Source organism: Apium graveolens, chromosome 1 (genome assembly GCF_009905375.1).
Source record: "Apium graveolens cultivar Ventura chromosome 1, ASM990537v1, whole genome shotgun sequence".
Lineage (NCBI taxonomy): Eukaryota > Viridiplantae > Streptophyta > Magnoliopsida > Apiales > Apiaceae > Apium > Apium graveolens.
Window position 1 is genome coordinate 30214969 of NC_133647.1, and position 17429 is coordinate 30232397.

General features: G+C 39.9%; 1 protein-coding gene across 8 annotated transcripts in view; it reads left to right on the forward strand.

Annotated features, from left to right (window-relative positions):
- Positions 1–17429, forward strand: part of LOC141662276 (callose synthase 3-like) — a 36171-nt gene that overhangs the window by 11807 nt on the left and 6935 nt on the right. For all 8 annotated transcript variants that reach the window (XM_074469211.1, XM_074469207.1, XM_074469206.1 and 5 more), the window contains 11 exons: positions 450–531; positions 606–655; positions 755–841; positions 4063–4203; positions 4288–4382; positions 4467–4551; positions 4629–4789; positions 4874–4997; positions 5079–5179; positions 5245–5374; positions 5854–6005. In XM_074469211.1, coding sequence (XP_074325312.1) covers positions 450–531; positions 606–655; positions 755–841; positions 4063–4203; positions 4288–4382; positions 4467–4551; positions 4629–4789; positions 4874–4997; positions 5079–5179; positions 5245–5374; positions 5854–6005 — 1208 coding nt within the window. The remainder of the gene's footprint in view (positions 1–449; positions 532–605; positions 656–754; positions 842–4062; positions 4204–4287; positions 4383–4466; positions 4552–4628; positions 4790–4873; positions 4998–5078; positions 5180–5244; positions 5375–5853; positions 6006–17429) is intronic.

Below are 17429 nucleotides of genomic sequence, written 5' to 3' on the forward strand. Positions count from 1 at the left end.
TTGTTTTGAAATTAAGTAAATAATAGTTGTACTAAGCATTAGAGCTTTAGTTTCTCGAATTCTCGGGTTCACATCTTAGTTGAGGTTTTAGGTTTAAATTCAGTATTCAGTGCCTCGTTCATTGTGCAAGATTTTTCATTATTAAGCTTCTCTATATTCCAAGTGAAGCTATTACAATAACTAATAGATTAGAGCTCCCAATGCTAGTTTAACATTTAGTCTTAATCTTTATTCAGTTGAATTTTGGTGTAGTAACCATTTACTACCTTCCAGTTATGTTTATAGTTGTACTCCACAACTTTTCAGTACTCCAGATACTGCCCCTGTGATACTGATTTTATAATTTTAAATTTTTTTTAGGGATGCAAGTTTTCCACTGCCTGTAGAAGCGCACTTGGCCATGTGTTAAAACTGTATTGATTTAATCTTTTAGTGCTTTCATCTTGCAGATAAAGCCTCTAGTTGGCCCCACAAAGGCAATTATGAAAGTCCACATTAGAAATTACCAGTGGCATGAATTTTTTCCTCAAGGTAATCATTTATGACTGATTTATTATAACTATAACAAGGGAAATGATTTATCTATTATTACTTTCTCTTTGCAGCTAAAAACAATATTGGTGTTGTTATATCACTTTGGGCTCCTATTATTCTTGTGAGATATTTTTCTTGCCTTCTAGTGACTCTGCACTACTATACTTTTTAAGACTCTCTTGATATTAGCCTGTATAACAACAATTATCACTTTATTCAGGTCTATTTTATGGACACTCAGATATGGTATGCAATTTTCTCCACAATTCTCGGTGGCATGTATGGTGCATTTCGCCGTCTTGGAGAGGTTAGTATAAGATAAATTTTTCGTTTCATTTATCTGAGTTGGCTTATGCTAGTCTAGTACTCCCTCTGTCCCATTCATTTCTCTATGCTTTCCTTTTTAGGATGTCCCATTCAATTCTATATTTTTCAAAACTTATCAAAAATAGTAAAAGTTTTATAATATAAAAATTAACTACACCCTTTCTTCCACTACACTAACTTTATACGTTAAATATTGATTGACCTCACCACTTTCTCCACTTTTCTTACTTTTTCTCCCAACATTCCACTTTTTCTCAATCTCCTGCCCAAATCAAACATATACTTCTTGTTAAGTGGTATAATATCCTTTTGGGGCCTTCCTCTACCACCTTAAGGTTTGAGATAAGCTGGGTACTTAACATGGTATCAGAGCTCGGTTTAGGAAGGGACTGGGGTTTGAGTCCTCCCACCGCCATTAGTTTAATTTAATATTATTATTGATATTTGGTATATTTGTTGCCATGAAGAGGCTTACTTCATCGTACTGTTTTGACATCATTTCTGAGAAATCAATATACCTTATATCAATGTAATAATTTTCATTAGTATATAAATCTTTGAAATAAAAGCATTATTTGGTATATTTGTTGCCATGAAGAGGCTTACTTCATCGTACTGTTTTGACATCATTTCTGAGAAATCAATATACCTTATCTCAATGTTTTAATTTTCATTGGTATATAAATCTTTGAAATAAAAGCATATTTGCATATCTTCGTCACATCTAATGTTTATTACTTATTAGACACTGTTTGTGTTTATATTAAAAATATAATAATTATTAGGATACTATATATTAGTGTTGCACAAATGCAGAATTCAAATATATAGTTTCCTTCTTCCAGGAATTAGTTTCCTTCTTCCAGGAATTAGGACTCAATGTTTAACGAGTTTCTTCTCAAACATTTCGTCTGTTAGTTAGCTCAGTGGTCTGTAGCATCTCATTTTATGATGTTAAAAAAGGAATTCAACATGATCTACAATATCAAAAAAAGAAAAGAAAATCTAATCGTAGAACTCTTCTTTTGCTAACCCATTAGCCCAACTAATTTGCGGTCGATGCTTGCTTCCACGTTACATCAAGATTCTTTATTTTCTCGAATATCATTATAGGATTAGTTGAGAACCTAATGTTATAGAAGGAAACAAAAAATCTGGTACATGTCTTGGCCTCTTGGGCATAAACAGAAGTCTATCTTATATAGGTAATGAAAGGGTGGTGAATGATTGTTGGTGTAGCTTGGAACAATAGTAGGCTTTTTCCATGTGTAGGGTTGTTCCATTTAGTTGAATCGTTTTGTTTTAGGGTTTTATTTTTTTAAGGGGACAGCCACTGTTGGAAAATTTTGGTTGATATCCTGGTAGGATCAGCTGTGTTCTCCACTAATCCTTCTGGGGGGTTGCTTTTGTAGCTGGTGGCTCCTGTCCGGATGTCTTGAGATTTAGGCCTTCTTTAACTTGGACATATACACCACACTCTGCACACTTGAAGTTTCAAATAATTAATGTGCTCTATTAATAAAGCTTATCATGTTTCTTTTTGCAGAATATCTTTACACTAGTTCCATTTACCCTAAACTTTTAAAATTTGTTCTGAATTCTGATCGATACATGATGGCATAATTATTCCTGAATGGTGTTTGTTGTCCCAAGAAGTCTTTACTCTAAGATGTCCTACTGGAGAAAGTCTTATTTTATGCATTTTTGAAAAATCAGGCTTCTATACTGAATTGACTTCATATATTGGTTTATTGACCTACTGGTAATATGCATATGATAAGTTCTAGATGTGTACATTCCAACAAAACACAACTATTTTAATATATTAGCATAGAGCTATCATTTGATGGGTCTCAAATGTACAAAGTTGTAGTTGTGTCGCCAGCTGCAGGTTTGGTTCTTCCAATACTTGCAAATTTGAATTTTCAGCAGACATCTGTTCTGTTTATCGATTACATTATATTGACATATAAATCAAGACTTTTAGTTTATCAGATAAATTTATGATCAAAGTTTGACTATTACAACAAAGGAGTCTTTATCCGTTGACAAATTTATATACACGGACAAGCACGGCCCTCCATAAGTCTAAATTGAAGGCACTTGTGACAATGCCCGCTCAAACTAAATCTAACCGCATTGTTATGAAGTTTTCTTGGCACCTTAGATTTTACTTTTTAGGATTAAGTATAAGTTGCATGCTGTAGGGCTTTTCACTCTCAAGTCTCAATCATGTTTCGCTCATTGTTTTTCATAAACTAAAACTAAGAATTATTAATCTTCTCTCCTTAAGCAGCTTAATATGCTAGATTATGTAAATTGACAACATTAAATTAATTATATTTTCTGGAAGCTGAAATTTTGAGCTTTCTTTTTGATAAGTGGGGTCTCCTTGCTGTAGCGAACCCACAGCAGCAAAATAAGTTGATAATGTACGCAAGAATAAGTCCAGGGGTAAACGAGACATTGCATGGCTGGAAGTCCACAAGGAGAAGCCCAAGGACAAAATAGTAAATGGAGAAGGGAAAAAGGGAGAGGAACAAAAGGGGATCGAGGGCAGAGATTAGGAGCATCGAATATCATTGCTATTGTTTTATTTCTCTTTTGTTGTGGAGGGCACTGGGCCTCTCGAAAGCTTAGATATCAAACTTACGAGTAATATTTCATCGAGTTGTTAGTTTCTTTAATTCAGTATAGTAGTATTGTGAGTGTTTTATCATCTATTGGGTTAGTGCATAACACTTGCATATGGATTTATAAAAAGTTGGTAAGAATTTAGAACTAATCATCGTCCAGACTGTTCTGTTCTCTATCGTGGTAGTGGTTGCATGTTCAGGAATGCAAGTATCGGTGGATGTAAGAAAATAATAACTTAGATCCTCGTCTGTCAGTACAGTAAATGTGTGTATTAAAAAACAGAAAGCTAGAGAAAGTTATGGAGTGTGGCAGAAGCCAGGTCAACATTTAACAATGGGTTCAAGATATTAAAATAAGAACAACCTTAAATGTACCTATATGCACAAAGTTATGGCTATTTACATCTTATATCTTCTGTGTAGTGTATGTAGAAGAATAAGTTCACAGGGTGTAGCCTTTAATCATTTAGGCGCTTCTGCATTACTTTGGACCAAAGTATGCGCCTTTTATGTTGCTTATTTTTAGCCAAGGATATGTAAATAGCTACTCTTGTTTTGGTTTCAGATTCGAAGTTTAGTGATGTTAAGATCTCGGTTTCAGTCTCTACCTGGAGCATTTAACAACTGCTTGATTCCCGTGGAGAACAAGGAAAGACCCAAAAAAGGACTGAAGTCCACATTATCTCACAAATTTCCAGAGTTTCAGGTACTGTTAGTATGTAAGGTACCATAAAATTGCCGTTTCCTTTAGGTAGATTACATTTGTGGTAATATGATTGTTTTGTTTTAGATCCCATCTAATAAAGACAAGGAGGCATCTCGATTTGCTCAATTGTGGAACCAGATAATTACTACTTTCAGGGACGAGGATTTGATAAGTAATAGGTATATCTTGAATCTTGATGATGTATTTTAAGTAAACATATACTAGATGGTATTTCTTAGTAACTGTGCTTGTCTGCTGTGCAGCGAAAAGAGCCTTCTCCTCATGCCTTATTGGTCTAACCGTGATTTAGACCGCATCCAGTGGCCTCCTTTTCTACTTGCTAGCAAGGTTTATTATCTTTCAACTTAATTTCCATAGACTAGCTTTTGGTAACTGAATTCACCTATCTTACGTGCACTCTGCAGCTTCCCATAGCTTTGGACATGGCAAAATATAGTCGTGGAAGACACTATGATTTAATAAAAAGGTTGACCACAGACAATTACATGCGCTATGCTGTCATCGAGTGCTATGCATCATGTAAAAATATAATCAACTTTTTAGTTTTGGGGGAGCACGAACAAATGTAAGTTACTACTATCTAATATATATCAGAAAGTATCACGTGCATTGTTTTATTTATATCATTGTTGACCTGAATATATCCTAGAGTACTAGAGGAGATTTTTTCCAAGGTTGATCATCATATAGAAAATGATGATGTGATGAGTAAGTTGAACATCAGTGCTCTCCCTAGCCTCTGTGATCAACTCATTGGACTTCTTGAGTTTTTGGTAAATACCTATTAAATTCTACTTTGCAATTTCTATGATTACAAATATGTATAATGTTAACTAAATTCTTGTGTTCTATAGAAAGAAAACAATAAAGATGATAAGGATAAAATCGTCATTGTGTTACTGAACATGCTCGAGGTCGTGACCAGCGACATCATAGCGGAGGAATTAATTTCTAGGTATATGTGGAATCAGTTACCGTGCTTAGTTAAATTGTTGTTGCCTAATCTTTTTGTAATTCTAGTTTGGTAGAATCAAGCCATGGTGGATCATATCCTGGTGACGTGGGAATGAAACCTCTCAGCAAACGACATCAGTTTTTCGGTGAGCTCAATTTTCCGGTTACCAAAGAAACAGAAGCTTGGATGGAGAAAGTAAGGGTCTTCCTCGATTTAACTTTATTTGATGTTTTTTATATCCCATATCTGATTTCTTATCTGTTCCTAGATTAAACTTTATTTGATGGTTTGTTAAAATAAGATGGCATATAGCCACCCATTTCAAGTAAAACCAAAATCCCCTGACACGGGGGCAAGCATATTCTTTTGGTTTTCTGCCTACATGTATATTATAGTTGTTGCAATGTATTCTTTTTAACTTTGTATAAAGTTTGAAAAACAACCATCTTTGGTCACATTAATAACTTATCTATATTTATCCATCGTGCGCAGTATAGTAAACTTACAATGTCTATACCAGTTGCTGCAGTAGGACCCTTATGATTCGTTTTTGAATTCTTGTCCGTTCATTTGTTTTAGGGTACTATTACTATATTAAAAAAACCCATATCAGAAGATATCTACTATTTTGAAAAAGTGTTTCCGTTGACATATACCATGCATGTCATACGCAGATTAGGAGGCTCCACCTATTACTTACTGTGAAGGAATCAGCCATGGATGTTCCATCTAATTTAGAAGCTAGAAGGCGCATGTCTTTCTTCTCAAATTCGTTGTTTATGGACATGCCTACTGCACCTAAAGTTCGCAATATGGTTTCATTCTGGTATTTTTTATCACTGAAGTGTATTACGCATGAATGCCATCCTTATTCTCATCCAGTGATGTGCTATTTCTAGATATTTGTGGTTTAAATATCAAAATACTAGCTGATAGCCTGATACTTTTAAAATTTTGTTTTAAAAATCTCTGGTCACTATTGTGGAACAGTACCGTTAAATATTTGCATCAAGATTTGGAAGATAATAAAACTTCTTAAGGTAAGCTTGATGCAGATATTTAAAGGTACTATTCCGCACCAGTGATCAGAGATTTTCTCGTAAAATGTATCATTTGATTAGGAATTTGACGGGAGGGAGGGAGGGATGGAGAGAGAGAGAGAGAGAGAGATCTAGGGAGGGAGGGAGGGAGGGAGGGAGAGAGGGAGAGAGTCTCTCTCTTTCTCCATTAAAATAAGTGTTTTAGCGGGAAAATCCAAATTTCAAATTTAGCAGGATTGGCAGGATTGGCAGGATTGGCGGGAGTATAATGTGTCGGAATAGGTCGTCAAATTTACTAATTGAGTGGGAATTTAAAGTTTTCAAAAAAAAAAAAGAAAACTTGTGGCAACATAAATTTAAACGGAAAGGGGCGTCACATTTATAAATAATTAAACTCGAAGATAGAGTTCCGTTGAATTTAATTGTTATGTATGACGGAAACATTAATTTTATCCTAAAAGGCACCAATCGAAGACAGTATCCAAAAAACCTTTGGAACTTCCCTAAGACATACATTGAATAAACCAATGAGAAGTACATGCCCTTCTGAAAAGTTGACACTTTTAAACATAGACTAACTTCTCAAATGCCAAAAATTGATATGTTATCCTTTGGGAGGTCGATATAACTCGGGAACGTACTCTTACTGCTCGAAGCGTCATTTCTGCCATTGAAATAGAACCTGCTGAAACATGTATAACAGCGTACCTGAATGACAATCATGTGTACTGTCTAAGGCATGTCAAGCGTTTGCCCCTTTTATGAATGCTATATAAAAGTTGGAGAATATTTGAAATTTAAATGTGTAATCAGGTCACTTATATTTTAACGTTTGGGGTAACGGAATGGAATGGCATACAGGAAACTTAGAATACAAGGTGATAGGGAAGAAAATAAGGTCTGGGTATGTAATTAATATTGCATTAATCGTATCAGAATTGGGCCAACAACTTGGCCCATTTGAGAAGGCCCAAAACCCTGAATATCAATTAAATTCGTAATTAATTAATAAAGGATAAGTCAGCTGATAAGATGAGTCCTAGTGGAGAAATAAATCTTTGTAGATTGGCCTCGAAGAAACCTGGTGGGATAAGGAATCAACTTCTTATCTCTTAGGACTCCAAAGTCCATTCTAATTCTGAGACTTGCCCACCAAGTCTCCTAACCCAAGTCCAATTCAAGGACTCCCAACATCTATATAAGGGGCCTCACCCCACAAATCAGAACTACGTTTTAGACTTAGTCCTTGGAGGATATGAAAGTCACTACGTCCTTGGTGAACCCTCGCCGCCATAGCCCTGAGGGCAAGTATCACTAAGAACTACGTTTTTTGACTTGATCCTTGCCAATCAGCAAGGTACGTAGGCATCTTGTTAAAGGCAGATTGAGTCACGAAACACAAGAGCAGTCAAATCGAGCCTCGAAGCTCACGTTCCTTAGTAATAAATACAGCAGTTATATACCTTAGTTTTTAATCCATAACATTTGGCGCCGTCTGTGGGAAAGCACAACAACCATGGCGAGAACACGGAGAACAATTAGAGCTCTCGAGGAAGGAACACCATCGAGGACAACCCAAGTGATTTCGTGAACCGTGGAGGAGGTTCCTCATTCAACTTATGCAGTCACCCAAGGAGAAGCCCAGATAGGGGTAACTGAACCTCAGCCACAAGGGACGATTCCCTCGGCTATTCAAGGTACGAATCTCCAAGTTTAACAATTACATGCACTTGTGAATTCTCGACCCATTGGGTACGAGTATTCAACTGTTGTGACTACTAACCCCCTTATGGGATGCCCCTTTACCCCGAGGTGGGAGGAAGTGGACATGCTGGACGGAGTGAAGCACGAGGGCGATCGCCCCCCTACATACGAGGTTTGGCTCCTATCCCTGAGGATCAGGAATTTTCTGGTCCTTATACCGAGAGAGACTCCGAATCTTCGGATGACGAAGTAGCCTCAAGAAGGAGACGTGATGGCAAAGAGCCGATGGCTGAAGGTAGCCAACATCCTAGAAGCACCCAAGGGATGAATCCCCAAGAAGTGCAGGAAAGGATCAGAGCTCACGAGGCTGAGATTCGAAGGCTGAGGCGCGACTTGGAGGCGCACCAGACCACCAGACCCCCACTACCTCCTAGGGGGAGAAATCCTCCTCCTATCATAGACCTGGATGGTCCAATACAGAGAAGGGCTGTTGTCCCAAGGGCTGATCCAAGCAATCTTCTTCCCTTTGGAGATCCTGATGATCCTACTCCGCCCTTCACTGAAGAAATAATGAATGCCCATATCTCAAGGAAGTTCAAGATGCCAACTATCAAAGCTTATGATGGCACGGGAGATCCCGCTAATCATGTTAGGACATTCTCTAATGCACTGCTGTTGCAGCCCGTGAATGATGCTATTAAGTGTCGGGCCTTTCCTCAAACCCTGTCGGGTATGGCTCAAAGGTGGTATAGTCGTTTGCCCCCAAACTCTATTGGGTCGTTCAGAGAATTAAGCCAGACTTTTATTTAGCAGCTCATCAGCGGGAGAGTGCATGAGAAAAGTTCAGCATCTCTTATGAGCATTGTGCAGGGAACAAAGGAATCCTTGAGAGACTACCTGAATCGTTTCACAAAGGAGGCTTTAAAAGTCCCGGACCTTGATGATAAGGTACTATGATAGCACTACAACAGGGAACTAGTGACGAGTTCTTCAAGATGTCCTTGGCCAAGCGCCCCCCTGAAAGTATGTTGCAGCTCCAAGATAGGGTCGGGAAGTACATTAAAGTGGAGGAGAGCATGAGGACGACCGTAGTAAGCAACGAGCCCGCTGGAGGCAAGAAGCGGAAAACTGATCTGGAATATATCGCTAAGGACAAGTATCCTAAAATTGAGCAAAACCCTGATTCAACCCCTAAGAAGGGAGGACCTGGGCAAAAGTTCGCTGAATACGCTAAGCTGAATGCTCCTAGAAGCCAGATCTTGATGGAAATCGATAAAGACCAAGACATTCATTGGCGTAAACCCTTCAAGGAAGATCCTGCCAAGTAGATAAGAGCAAATATTGCAGATTTCACAAAGATGTTGGTCATGACACCGATGAGTGTAGACAACTGAAAGATGAAATTGAATTCCTCATTCAAAAAGGAAGATTGAACAAAAACACTGGAGAAGGAGGGGATAGGAATAACAATGGAAGAAAGAACTTTGAAGATCATTGGAGGGACCAAGACGATCAGGGACGGAATCCCCAGCCTAGAGGACCGGTGATAAATGCGATTTTTGGAGGGGCCGCGACCTCGAGGGCCTGTGATAAACACGATTTTTGGAGGACCAACTGCTGCTGGGTTATCCAGGAACTCCAGGAAAGCATATATGAGAGAGGTTATGCATATTATGGGAGAAGCCCCGAAGAGGACCAGGATAGGAGTAACAATGGCTTTTGATGATTTTGACCTAGAGGGTGTGAAATTTCCTCATGACGACCCGCTGGTCATAACACCGATAATAGGAAATAGCCCGGTCAAGAGAGTCCTCGTGGATAATGGTGCTTCGATGAATATCTTGCTCCATGACACCTTTTTAAGGATAGGTTATAATGATTCTCAACTAACCCCGACCGATATGCCGATATATGGATTCGCGGGAGTAGAATGCCCCGTGGAAGGGATAATCAAGTTGCGAACAACCATAGGCCAAGAACCAAGGCAAGCAACACAGATGTTGGACTTTGTGGTGGTAAAGGCTAGTTCAACTTATAATGCTATCATGGGGAGAACAGGGATACATGCCTTTAAGGCAGTCCCTTCTTCCTACCATTCAGTTATGAAGTTTCCCACCCGGAATGAGATTGGAGAAGAGAGAGGAGATCAAAAAATAGCTAGAAGTTGTTATGAGGCCTCACCGAGGGCAGATGGAGTCGGGGGGGGGCAGATTCTACCTATTGAAGATTTGGATAACCGAGAGAATGATGAGAAAAGGGGGAAGCCAGCAGAAGACTTGGTTCCGATTCCTTTAGACCCCGAGGATCCTAAGAAAGTGACTTTCGTTGGAGCAACACTAGAGGAGCCCCTTAGAGGGAAGTTGGTGAGGTTTTTCAAGAAAATAGCAATGTGTTTGCATGGTCGGCAGCTGATATGTCAGGCATAGACCCGAAACCAATCACTCACAAACTGAACGTGGATCCAAATCGGAAGACAATGAAACAAAAGAAAAGAAGTTTTGTTCCAGAGAGGTAAGAAGCTATAAAACAAGAAGTAGAGAAGTTCTTAGAGGCTGGTTTCATTGAGGAGATACAATTTCCAGAATGGTTAGCAAATCCTGTAATGGTGAAGAAGGCCAATGGAAAATGGAGGATGTGTGTGGACTTCACTGATCTGAATGACGCATGCCCTAAAGATTGTTTCCCGTTGCCAAGGATAGATACTTTGATAGATGCCACTGCTAGACATGAGATGCTAAGCTTCATGGATGGATTCAGTGGATACAATCAGATCAAGATGCACAAGGACGACATCCCAAAGGTATCATTCATCACTGACTTTGGTGTTTTTTATTATCTTGTTGTGGCATTTGGTCTCAAGAATGCACGAGCCACCTATCAAAGGTTGGTAAATAAGATTTTCAAGGATCTTATTGGGAAGACTATGGAAGTTTATGTTGATGACATGTTAGTCAAGAGTCTAGTGAAGACTGACCATATAACTCATTTGAGGGAAGCTTTTGAGGTCCTGAGATACCACAAGATGATGTTAAATCCTGCGAAATGTGCTTTCGGAGTAGGGTCTGGAAAATTTTTGGGATTGATGGTCTCCAAGAGAGGAATCGAGGCCAATCCCGACAAAATAAGGGCAATTCTAGATATGGAACCACAAAAAACTATCAAAGATGTTCAAAAGCTCACTGGAAGGGTTGCTGCGTTGGGATGATTTATCTCCAAATCTGGGGACAAGTGTCTGCCTTTCTTTAGATCCCTAAAGAAGGTTAAGGATTTTGTATGGAGTAAGGAAAGCCAGAAGGCATTTGCGGAATTGAAGAAATATATGGCCCAGGCCCCGTTGTTGGCCAAACCAGCTTTGAATAAGGTTTCATGCTTGTACTTGGCCGTTTCAGAAAGTGCCTTGAGCGCTGTGTTGGTTAAGGAGGAACTGAAAATCCAGAAACCCGTATACTATGTCAGCAAAATTCTGCGTGGAGCTGAGTTGAATTATTCACCTATTGAGAAGTTTGCTTTAGCCTTGGTAATGGCCTCAAGAAAGTTGCGTCCTTACTTCCAGGCTCATAGGATTAAGGTGCTAACAAACCAACCCCTGAGAAGTATCATTCATAGTCCCAAAGCTAGTGGAAGGTTGATCAAGTGGGAAATAGAGCTGGGAGAATTCGACATTAAGTATAAGCCACGAACGGCAATAAAAGCCCAGACATTGACTGACTTCGTGGTGGAATGTACCATACCCAACCAAGAAGTCGGGGGGCAGGAAGATACCATACCTCAAGACAAGGAAGTTGATAAGGGGGACAAAGAAAAGGATGATAAGGAGAAGGAATATTGGGTCCTCTATTTTGAGAGAGCATCAAAAACAAATTCAAGTGGAGCAGGTTTGGTTTTACAAAGCCCTGATGGGTTCTTGATTGAGTATGCCATGGAGTTAGACTTCCCAACCACAAACAATGAGGCAGAATATGAAGTTCTGATAGCTGGCCTCGGCCTAGCAGGGACACTTAGAGTCAAGAATTTAAAGGTCTGTGGAGACTCGAAGCTGGTCATATCCCAAGTAAAGGGAGAGTTTGAGGCAAGGGATGATACGATGGCTAAGTATGTCCGCCTAGTAAGGGCTGTGATGACCCAATTCGATGAATTCCATGATGAGCACATTCCAAGGGAGGAAAATGCTAAGGCAGATGCTTTATCGAAATTTGCTTCATTTGAGATAGAGGAAAGTTCAGGAAGTGTATACTTCCGCGTTCTGAAGACACGGAGCATTATTGATGTTAAGCTTGTAGCTCCTATAGGCCTGGGGACGTCATGGATAGATCCCATTAAGGCTCAATTTCAACCCGGTTGGTTGCCAAACGACGCTACTGAAGCACGGAAGTTGGTTGTTCGAGCACTAAGGTAATCTTTGATAGATGGAATTTTGTATAAAAGATCTTTTGTGGTTCCTTACTTAAGGTGTCTCAGGCCCGATGAGGCACGCTTGGCTCTTAAAGAAGTACATGAAGGTATATGTGGGCAACACTTGGGGGGCAGAGCACTAGCTCACAAGATAACCCGTTTAGGCTTCTATTGGCCAGAAATGATGGTTGATGCCAAAGAGTATGTGAAGAAGTGTGACCGCTGTCAGAAGCATGCACCTGTCGCTAGACAACCCCCCAAGATGCTGACCTCCATCAACTCACCCATCCCCTTTGCTATGTGGGGAATTGATATTCTTGGGCCTTTCCCCATGGCCACGGCACAAAGGAAGTTCCTGATTGTAGCCATTGATTATTTTACTAAGTGGATTGAAGCCAAGCCTTTGGCCAAAATCACAACTAAGCAGGTTGCACAATCCCTGTGGGAAAATATTATGTGCCGGTATGGAATTCCCCGCATCCTAGTCACCTATAATGGAACACAGTTCAACAATGAGGAATTCAAAAAGTATCGTGAGGAGAATGAAATTGAATTACGATTCACCTCTGTGGCTCACCCGCAAGCCAATGGGCAAGCGGAAGTGGCAAATTGAATAATCCTGGATGCACTTAAAAAGAGGGTTGAACACTCGAGAAATACTTGGGTGGATGAGAAATACTCGAGAAATAATCCGATTCATGCCGGCATACAGAGCCGAGATAGTGGTTCCCCTTGAAATCACACATGGATCCCCTAGGATCGAAGATTATGAATCGGAAACCAATGAAGAAGGCACGAGGTTTGCTCTCGATCCCATTGACGAGGTCAGAGATGAGGCCAGCGCCCGCAATACAGACCATCAACGAAGTGCCTCCCTCTATTTTAATAAAAGGGTTAAAGAAAGGTTCTTTTACCAAGGAGGCTTGATCTTAAGAAAGATTGAGGCTTCGGGAGTTGAAGAGAAAGAAAAGTTAATCCCAAACTGGGAAAGGCCGTATAAGGTCAAGAAAACATGAGGACGAGGATCCTACAAGTCGGAAAACCCTGAGCAGTGACAAAGTGCCCCTTCCTGGCGCGTTTCGAAGCTGAAGGTTTAATATGTTTAGGACATGAAAGACATGTTCCTGGTACTTAGTAGTAAATGGAGGAATAAGGTCGACCAGTGTACAAGCATCCAATGAATAAAATTCCCGAAGGACCAAAGTACCAAAAATAAAAGACGAATATGAAATCAAACTACAAATGCAGGAGATCATGAAGGATCAGAAATCAAGTCATGATGAACAATTAGGTTACACACTGAAGTTGTTCAAGTCCATAAAGGACCGCAAATAGATAAAAGCCACACACAGCAAACAAAGCCATGCAAGGCCTAAACACTGAAGGACAATCTATAGTCCAAAATCAGATGATTGGCCAATAATGGCAACCTCAGAAACAACCCAAAGGCTAGGAAAGCCCTGCAAATTTACCATATCCGGGTAAGAGCTATGAACAGAGCCAATGGACATATTAACGGAGCGCAGTTCATCATGGGTGTCCATCATCTTGAATAAGTCTTCCGATCGTCGATAAACGCTAAGAGAGCTCTAGAATCCCAGTCCTGAAACTTTCTCTCAAGTTTCTTCATCAATGCATCCAAGGCCATGTGCTCACTCCTTCATTTTGCACTCCTAGTGAAAGAAGCTGCGAAGTAGGCGTTGACCTAATAAGAAAAAGATATTAGAAAGCTAACTTCACGAAATGTATATGGTCAATTGAAGTCTACATTACAAACTCCAGCCTACCAAAGAAGGCAGATCAGCCTCAAGAGAAAGTCTTTGACCAACTGGAGATCCCTCGGAAAGGGCTCCAGAAGACCGGCCTCCAAGGGATGCCTTAAGCCAACCAGTCTCCTCCTTTAATTTGTGAAGTATTGAAAGTTCTAAAAAATAGGTGTACCAAATACAAGGCATGAGCCCCGCACATCCCCGCTCATGAAGCTGTTCACCTAATTGGAACAAACTTGACCAATGGAAAAATAAGAGGGGTTAGGCCAGCTTTAACAAAGTTCCTTTGAATTATGAGGACCCATCAAGAACACGAACGTGATAGTTTATGTTCGATGTCCATCGAGATATGTTGTCCAAGAAAGCAAAAATGTTTCCCCTTGACCGACCAGAGGAGGCCGAGTAGCCATCCATGAAGATCTTTGACCATCTAAAGGGTCCTTGGATGAGGTCCGCATCCGGCAAGGCACTCCCTCGAATAAAAAAGAGAGAAGTCTAATCCACGAATTGATATTGAGAATATTGAAGTTCAAGAACTTCTACGAAATAGGATCCCGAAGGGCCAAGAAGCTCTAGACATTGAGGTTACGGACGACCAGGGCTTCAAGGGCTTGGTCTCTATGGCCGACCAAGAGACCTTGAAGCTGACTCCTCCAAATGGAGGGTTAGGCCGACTAGGATGTCCTCGAAGGAACGTCTACAGACGTCCAGAACTAATAGGGATGACCCCTAAGAGAAGGTTCTAGGAAAACCATGAACTAGAGCCAAAGGATGCTCCTAGTGAAGATAAGAACTTCCACGGAAATAAGTTTCATGAAAACTAGAACCCTTACGGAGGGAAATAAGTTTCATGAAGAGTAAGACGCTCACGGAGGTGAGATTCTGGCCGACCAAGAGTCAGTGACGCATAGTCCTCCAAAAGGAAGGATTAGGCCGACTAGAACCTTCACGGAGGGAAATAAGTTTCGTAAAGAGTAAAATGTCCATGAGAACAAGTTCCGGAAAGGATAAAGAGTCCATGAGAACAAATTTCGTGAAGACTAGGACATCCATGAAAACAAGTTTCATGAAGAATAGAACGTTCACTAGAAAATGATCAGAAAAGTCTGGCTGAGGCTAAACACAAATCGGTAGTCTTAAGGGACGATTATGTTAATCACCATGATAAGAAAAATCCCACATTCCAGAACCTTCCGGAATGTCCTCGAAGATTCTTAACGATTTCTTTGATTCTTAATGGATTTGGAAATATAAAGGCCCAAGTCAAGGTCCAAATTCAAAGAATCAAAGCCCAAATCCAAATAGGATTTGGAAATGTAGGGGCCCAAGAAGCCCAATATCAATGCCCAAATCCAGGATTTTCTAAAGAAAATCAACAAAAGGGCACAAATATAAAAAGCCACAAAGAGGCATAGGAACAAATTAAAGCCCCAAATCCAATTAGGATTTGGAAAAAGAGAAGGCCCAAACAAGGCCCAATCCAAAATTGAATTAGGAAAAAGCCCAATAAAGACCAGGATTGAGGTCGAATTTGAGGTCGTGAATTCTATTCGAATTCTTTCGAACAGACACCCGAAAATTACGGGTAAAAAAGACCAGGATTGATGTCGAAATCCAGGTAAATAAGACCAGGATTGAGGTCGAATTTGAGTAAATAAGACCAGGATTGAGGTCGAATTTGAGGTCGTGAATTCTATTCGAATTCTTTCGAACAGACACCCGAAAATTACGGGTAAAAAAGACCAGGATTGAGGTCGAAATCCAGGTAAATAAGACCAGGATTGAGGTCGAATTCCCGAATCAAGCACGATATTTTTCGAGAACAAGGACAAAAATTTCGGTCACAATCCAAGTCGAAGGTTCGACTAGGATCCTGGTCGAAATTCAGGTCGTGAATCCTAGTCGAAACCTTACGACCAAGAATCAAAACAAGGACATATTTTCGACCAAGATCCAGATCGAAGGTTCGACTAGAAGGTTCGACTAGGATCCTGGTCGAAATCCAGGTAGTGGATCCTAGTCGAAATCCTTCGACCAGGCATGAGAGGCTGGCCCAAAATTTGAATAGGATCCAGGTCGAATTTTCGACTAGGATCCTGGTCGAAAAAGGGCGGAAAATTAAAAAAATATATATCTGTGAAAAAATCCAGAAATTAAGGAAAAATCCCAGAATTAAGGGAAAATTCCAGAAAATTAAGGAAAATCCCAAAATTAAGGGAAAATTCCAGAAAATTAAGGAAAAAAACCAGAATTAAGGGAAAAATTCCTGAAAATTAAGGTAAAATCCCAGAATTAAGGGAAAAATTCCTGGAAATTAAGGAAAAATCCCAGAAATTAAGGGAAAATTTCAGAACATTAAGGAAAAATCCCAGAATTAAGGGAAAATTCCAGAAAATTAAGGAAAAATCCCAGAGTTCAGGGAAAATTCCTGTAAATTAAGGTAATTCCTAAATAATAGGGATAAAAGTAAATTGTTGTAAATGTGTAGGTCGCTCCACACTTTACGCAAAAACGATACCCTGTAAGGGAACGAATGAACTTAACTTCTGCGAAACCTAGTCACTGTTTCCCGAAAGTTGGGGGGCAAATGATAGGGAAGAAAATAAGATCTGGGTATGTAATTAATATTGCATTAATCATATCAGAATTGGGCCAACAACTTGGCCCATTTGAGAAGGCCCAAAACCCTGAATATCAATTAAATTCGTAATTAATTAATAAGGGATAAGTCAGCTGATAAGATGAGTCCTAGTGGAGAAATAAATCCTTGTAGATTGGCCTCCAAGAAACCTGGTGGGATAAGGAATCAACTTCTTACCTCTTAGGACTCTAAATTCCATTCTAATTCTGAGACTTGTCCACCAAGTCTCCTAACCCAAGTCCAATTCAAGGACTCCCAACATCTATATAAGGGGCCTCACCCCATAAATCAGAACTACGTTTTAGACTTAGTCCTTGGAGGATATGAAAGTCACTACGTCCTTGGTGAGCCCTCGCCGCCATAGCCCTGAGGGCAAGTATCACTAAGAACTACGTTTTTTGACTTGATCCTTGCCAATCAGCAAGGTACGTAGGCATCTTGTTAAAGGCAGATTGAGTCACGAAACACAAGAGCAGTCAAATCGAGTCTCGAAGCTCACGTTCCTTAGTAATAAATACAGCAGTTATATACCTTAGTTTTTAATCCATAACACAAGGGTACCATTCACAAGTCAAAAAGAAGAAATTACACCATATAAAAAAATACAAAACCAAAAGGGTAGCATTGAGAATATCTCATAAACTCAAGGTCAGCTGTGTCATGTTAAGCAAGTGAAGTCTGTTGTGGGTGGCTAGCAAAGGATA